The sequence below is a fragment of the Rhagoletis pomonella genome, unplaced genomic scaffold (genome assembly GCF_013731165.1).
Source record: "Rhagoletis pomonella isolate Grant_MI unplaced genomic scaffold, Rhpom_1.0 Rhpom_scaffold_00003, whole genome shotgun sequence".
Taxonomy (NCBI): Eukaryota; Metazoa; Arthropoda; class Insecta; order Diptera; family Tephritidae; genus Rhagoletis; species Rhagoletis pomonella.
Window position 1 is genome coordinate 22,018,922 of NW_023458557.1, and position 7,340 is coordinate 22,026,261.

At 42.1% G+C, this 7,340-nt stretch overlaps 1 protein-coding gene across 1 annotated transcript; it reads left to right on the forward strand.

The window, feature by feature from the left end:
* Positions 1 to 3,426: 3,426 nt before the first annotated feature.
* Positions 3,427 to 4,032, forward strand: LOC118736099. Its single transcript, XM_036466202.1, has one exon. It carries the CDS (start codon positions 3,427 to 3,429, stop codon positions 4,030 to 4,032), a length of 606 nt encoding a protein of 201 aa, XP_036322095.1.
* Positions 4,033 to 7,340: the final 3,308 nt, after the last annotated feature.

Below are 7,340 nucleotides of genomic sequence, written 5' to 3' on the forward strand. Positions count from 1 at the left end.
CTACCCGACGCGATGGACTTCGCATACCAGTTAAACATTATTATATTTTGTTTTCTATGCACCCCTAAGTGTAGGAAGGCAATTTTATTGTCTTTCTCTCTTTCAACCGTAAATTTAATTTTCGTGTTTTGTGCATTCAATACTTTTAGTATATCTTCCGCGTCTTTTGTTTTTAGTATTGCAAACACATCATCTACATATTTACTTATGTATTTTATATGTATGTCAGTTTGTTGCAATTCGGTTATGCTGTCGTCTAATATGTTGTCAAGTACAATATCCGCTATGGTCGGAGATAATGGGTTACCCATTGGCATACCATATGTTTGTTGGTAAAGGGTGTTATTATATGTAAAATAATTGTTGTCTCGCAAACAAAACTCTAGAATATTTTGGAATTGTTTTCGTTCAATGTTTGTATGATTTTTCAGTGTTTCCATTTTTTCATAATGGTACGTACATATAGCCAGCTGTGACGGAAAGTTTGTAAATAAAGATACGGCATCAAATGATATTAAAATCTCTTCGTCCTCAACTGTCATATTTTTTAGTTTTTCGTTTAGTTGATATGAATTTCTTATGGAATATTCATCCGATGTTAAGTTTTTTAAAATGTTTCCAATATGTTTCGACAGTTTGTAGCATGGTAAATTCGTGGATGAAGATATTGGTCGAAGAGGTGTGTCTGTTTTATGAAATTTTGGTAGTCCATATAGTGGAGGTGCATTTGCCGCTGCGCATGTCAAGTAGTATTTTTGTTTGATGTCAATTTGTTTTTGCTTGTATAAGTTATTTATTATATTGTTATTTTTCCTCAATAGTTGCTGAGTAGGATCGCTCCTCATAGTTTTATAAGTGTTTTGGTTATTTAGCAGTTCTCGCATTTTGTCTTCATATTCTTTTTTATATAACATAATCGTTTTATTGCCTTTGTCCGCTTGCGTTATTATTATTTCATCCTTATGTCGGTTTATAAATTTTTGGGTGTTTGCATATGTTTGCAATATAAACTTTTCTTTGCTATTGTTTTTAATTTTATCCTGAAATTTGTTTATTTTTGCTGCGATGTTGCTTCTAGCCATATCCTTTTCCCTTTCGTCCGTAATCTCCTGTATGCCTTGTTCCAGGTCGGCAATAATGTGTATCGGGGAAAATGTTTTTCTCGACACAGGTAATGCGAATTTGTCCCCTAGCGACAGTAGCCAGCGGGACTCCTGAGGAACCGGAACGTCAGTCTTGTTGACAATCCAGTCATCGTTAAATTGTATGCCAAATTTGTTGGCATTTTTCGCATAATTATAACTATGTGAGATCGGTGAGAAAACCCGAAAATTGTACGAGTAACGTGAAACAACAATAAACATGAGGCACTTTTACCAACATATAAGACTGAAGTACGACGATGAGACCTGTTATATAATAAAGCAATACAACAAAAGCACCAAAAAACTGGTAAAGGAAAAGGAGAGGTTAAAATTTTTGCTAAGATGCAAGGACTATGGAATCATCCCACCGCATCTACAGGGAAAAAATGAAGAGATTTTTACACTGTTTTAAGCTAGATACCACTAGGCGTGATTTAAAGAAATTGGAAGAATATTTTTTGCTTAAATCCTCAATCTGGAGATCAAAGAAACAAACATAAACATTAAAATAATAACAACCGACACCAAGAATACCCAGCAAACATTACGGAACAGACTTCAAATAACAGAATATGGTCAAATCATTGAATATCAAAAACAGTTCTCCAAACAAATATTAATGGATACTCAAAAAACGCACAACAAAAAAATAAATGAGCTAATGGAGAGAAATGCGAATAAATTTGGCATACAATTTAACGAAGACTGGTTTATCAACAAGACTGACGTTCCGGTTCCTCAGGAGTCGCACTGGCTACTGTCGCTAGGGGACAAATTCGCATTACCTGTGTCGAGAAAAACATTTCCCCCGATACACATTATTGCCGACCTGGAAAAAGGCATACAGGAGATTACGGGCGAAAGGGAAAAGGATATGGCTAGAAGCAACATCGCAGCAAAAATAAACAAATTTCAGGATAAAATTAAAAACAATAGCAAAGAAAGTTTATATTGCAAACATATGCGAACACCCAAAAATTTATAAACCGACATAAAGATGAAATAATAATAACGCAAGCGGACAAAGGCAATAACACGGTTATGTTATATAAAAAACAATATGAAGACAAAATGCGAGAACTGCTAAATGACCAAAACACTTATAAAACTACGAGGAACGATCCTACTCAGCAACTATTGAGGAAAAGTAACGATATAATAAATAACTTATACAAGCAGAAACAAATTGACATCAAACAAAAATACTACTTGACATGCGCAGCGGCAAATGCACCTCGACTATATGAACTACCAAAATTTCATAAAACAGACACACCTCTTCGACCAATATCTTCATCCACGAATTTACCTTGCTACAAACTGTCGAAACATATTGGAAACATTTTAACAAAACATATTGGTCCCCTCAAAACATTTTATAAAAATCTCATAAATTTTGAACAGTGAACATGCATACATTAAATTATAAGTAATTTATTTCTCTCTTTACACAACACTATATTTATTGTTTCGTAAATTCAAACTTGTACCACATTTTCGTAGTTGTACCGTCCCTAATTAAGTACACGAATAAGACATAAGAGAAAGGATGATAAATTGAATAAAACATTCGTACTTCAGCAACCAAGAGAGTGACTAGCAAATTTTATTATACCGCTCGACCACATTGGTGTCAGAATCCCGTTAATGGACTGATCTCCACCGGTTTTTTTTTGTAGAACCAATGCAATATTTAAAAAAGCTTCGAATATTTTTCCGCACATTATTCTATTGTGCAATCGCAAAATTTACTTCGCCGCTAACATAATTTAAAAACGATTCGATATGGAACTCGCATTGCAGAGGACAGACAGCGCGACGGTCACAGGCAGCGACTGTTTTCCAGAGATGTCGCCTAACCGAATCAATAACGGAGCTCCGCAAGACATGGCTCAAGGGCAAACGCCAATAACCGAAACGCCCGGTTCGCAACAACAAGGTACATCAGTGCTTTTAGGGCAGCATCAGCATGGCGCACCGCTACCGCCAGTACCACAACATCGACTGTTGGTTCAGCAACAACAGCAACAAAGCGCAAACTTACCGTTGGGTCAACAGCAGTCATTGGTCCAACAACAACAGCAAAGTGCACATCTTCAACAGCCGCCAATGCAAAACGAATTTCATGCGCGAATACTGGTTCAGAGCATGCAATATGCGAAGCGATGCTCAACGATACTACCACGTAATGGCAACGTTGGACCCGCTCACTCTGCCTACTTTTGGACAAATCTGCAGAAACGCCGAAAATCCCCAACGTGTGCTTAGCACCGGAGTAGGCATGTACGAGTATTTAAAACGTGAATTATTAAAATACTTCGGGGAAAGTCAGCAGCGCAGAATCCAGCGCTTGCTCGAAGAAATGGTGCTGGGCAATCAACGACCCAGTCAGCTGTACAACGCCATGCTACGTGTAGCAGGAAATTCCTTTTCCGAAGATGCGCTTCGTGCAATGTGGATCCAACGTTTGCCAGAACTCGTTCGTGCATCTATAATTGCACGAGAAGGCCCAATAGACGTACAGATAGCAGTTGCCGACGCAGTAATGGAGACGGTATCCCAGCGTCAAGTTTGTGCTATCTCGGAAACATCGGCGTCAACTGCTCCGTCAACAGAGGTAGCAACTACGTTGGCGAAAATCACAAGCGCCGTTCATCAATTGCAAAAAAGGTTCGACGATTTGAATACTCGAGGGCGCAGTCATCGTCGCAATCCTCAACGCACCCGTTCACGCAGCCGTCGCTGCAGCAGTCAGCGTTCTGAGCCGCCAAATTCTCAGGAATGTTGGTATCACCAAACATTTGGGGACGCAGCAACTTGCTGCCGCAGCCCCTGCGGTCGACGCCAACGAGGTGGTGCCGAGCATGAGAGCAGCAGGCGAGATTGACAATCAACGCCGTGCAGCGAGCAAGCACAACTTATATATAGCGCGAGCATTAACCAACTCTACGTCGCCGACCGATCGTCCGACATCAAATATCTTGTCGACACCGGTGCCGATTTCAGCGTCTTACCAAAAATGCATACATCGAAACCTTTGCAGCCGACGTCCGTGAAGCTCTATGCGGCCAATGGCTCAGAAATAAACACATACGGTATACTTCGCCGCCGTATAAATCTTGGCCTGCGACGGAACTTTGAGTGGAGCTTCATGTTAGCTGACGTAAGTACACCGATAATCGGCAGGGATTTTATCCGCCACTATGATTTAATCATTGATTTGAAAAGAAACAAATTAATACACAAAACTACGAACTTCGAAGTGCCGTGCACTATTCGCACCGGGTTGAATATGCAGATTAAGGCATTCGATCATAACGATCCGTTCGCGAAGTTGCTGGCGGACTTCAAAGACCTCACGGAGATGACTTCGGATCGCAGACCAGTTAATACTGATGTTCATCACGTCATAGAAACATCTGGTCAACCTGTGAACGCTCGTGTACGAAAGCTGGACCTGGAAAGCTTGCTGCAGCCAAAGCCGAGTTCGAGTATTTGATGCGAATCGGTGTATGTCGTCCATCCAAAAGTAACTGGGCCAGCGCACTCCACATGGTTCGAAAGCCAGACGGTGGCTGGCGACCATGTGGGGACTACCGGGCGCTCAACAAAATAACCGTGCCCGACAGATACCCGATCCCATTCATACACGATTGCACTGCGATACTCGTTGGAAAAACGGTTTTCGGAAAAATTGACCTGCAGCGCGCCTTTCATCAGGTGCCAGTCAGACCCGAAGATGTAAAAAAACAGCCATAGTGACACCTTTTGGCCTGTTTGAGTTTACGCATATGACATTCGGGCTTAGAAATGCAGCGCAAACTTTTCAGCGCCTAGTATATGAAACGCTACGTGGATTAGACTTCGTCTTTCCATATGTGGACGACATATGCATCGCCTCATCGAGCATTTCAGAACATAACCAACACATTCGTTTGGTATTTGAGCGATTTCGAAAGATGGGCTTGACGATAAATCTGTCGAAATGTGAGTTTGGAAAAACTCATATCAGGTTTTTTGGGTCACCTCATCACCAAAGAGGGGATTCGTCCCTTGCCCGAAAAAAATAGAAGCCATATTGCGGGTACGAAGGCCAACTATCGCAAAGGAATTGAAGAGTTTCATAGCAACCGTCAAATTCTATAGGAAATTTCTGCCTGATGCTGCGCAGCGTCAAGCGCCTTTGCAGAAACTTATCAACGGCAATATACGCAACGACAGATCTCCTATCGAATGGAACGAAGCAGCGGTTGCCGCGTTTGATGAATGCAAGAAAGACCTGGCTAGTGCCGCTACTTTGGCTTACCCGAAGATTGGTGCTGAATTGCAACTAACCGCCGATGCTTCGGACATCGCCGTAGGGGCCGTACTGCATCAGCTGGTTGACAACGAGCCACAGCCCTTAGGCTATTTTTCACGACGTCTCTCTGATACTGAAAAGCGGTACTCCACGTACGACAGGGAGTTGTTGGCCGTTTACTTAGCCGTAAAGCATTTCCAATTCATGATCGAAGCCAACGTTACAACCATTTTTACCGACCACAAGCCGTTAGTCTATGCCTTTAGTCAACGCCCGGAAAAAGGATCACCTCGCCAAATCCGACACTTGGACTACATAAGCCAGTTCACAACTGACATCCGTCACATACCTGGATCTGCAAACCAAACGGCTGATATGCTATCTCGTATCAACACTATAACCGCAATCACCTACCTTGATATGGCCACTGCGCAGCGAACTGATGACGACATTAACGCGCTGATACATGGTAAGAGAAATCATTCGCTCAAATTTAAACATTTCGAGATACCAGTCACTCAAGCCCAACTGCTTTGTGACATCTCCACAAGCAATATCAGGCCGGTAGTTCCGTATGACTTCCGGCATCAAGTTTTACATACACTGCACGATCTCGCACACCCAGGTGCGAACGCGACGCTTAGAATGGTTTCACAACGATTCGTGTGGTTAAGCATGCGAAAGGACTGCAAGGAGTTCGTTCGAGCGTGTGGACGTTGCAGCCGCAGCAAAGTTCACCGACACAACAGGGCACCGTTGGTACGTATGGAGATGCCTAATCAACGATTTGAAGTAGTCCACGTGGACATAATTGGACCATTACCACTATGCCATGGCTTTCGCTATTGCTTAACGTTCCTCGATCGGTTTTCTAGGTGGCCGGAGGCCATTCCTCTTACCGACATTCAGGCCGAAACCGTCTGCCGAGCTTTTTTAAATGAATGGGTGGGTCGCTATGGAGCGCCAAGGAAAATTGTAACTGACCAAGGAGCCCAATTCGAATCAAACGTGTTCACCGAAATGCTCCACATACTAGGAACACAGCGCGAGCGAACGTCGCCATACCATCCACAGGCAAATGGCTTAGTTGAGCGATGGCATCGCACGTTCAAAACCGCGATTCTCGCTACAGGTAAAGATGAATGGGTCGACAACTTAGGTTTAACTTTACTTGGCCTGCGGAATGCTGTAAAAGACGACATCAAGTCTTCGGCATCGGAAATGTTGTTTGGTTCCCCGACGCGACTGCCAGGCGAATTTTTCACTTCGAGCAACCGCGTGCGACCTAACTCTGTTTTCGCTGATAAGCTACGCACCCATCTGCAAAATATCCGCCCAGTTGAAACTACATGGCATTCTCCAAGCATACCATTCGTCAACAAGAATTTGATGGCATCAACGCACGTCTATGTACGAAACGACAGGGTTAAACCTTCAATGACAGAGCCTTATGATGGACCATACAAAATCGCCGCAAAAAACAGCAAAACTTTCACAGTTATTATAAAAGGTAAAAACGTTGTAATTTCAGTTGACCGTCTCAAACCAGCGTACTTCATCGCCGATGAAACAACAAATAAACAAAGTGCCGCAACTGTAACATCGAGCAGCGTTAAATCACTAAGACGAGTCGCCTTCCTGCAAAATGCCTAGCAGGAATTCTAGGAAGGGGGTACTGTGGTGGTCCCCTCAAAACATTTTATAAAAATCTCATAAATTTTGAACAGTCAACATGCATACATTAAATTATAAGTAATTTATTTCTCTCTTTACACAACATTATATTTATTGTTTCGCAAATTCAAACTTGTACCACATTTTCGTAGTTGTACCATCCCTAATTAAGTACACGAATAAGACATAAGAGAAAGGATGATAAATTGAATAAAACATTC

Excerpts from the sequence above, each read along its gene's own strand:
- LOC118736099 (XM_036466202.1), top strand. The coding sequence starts at position 3,427 with ATGTACGAGTATTTAAAACGTGAATTATTAAAATACTTCGGGGAAAGT.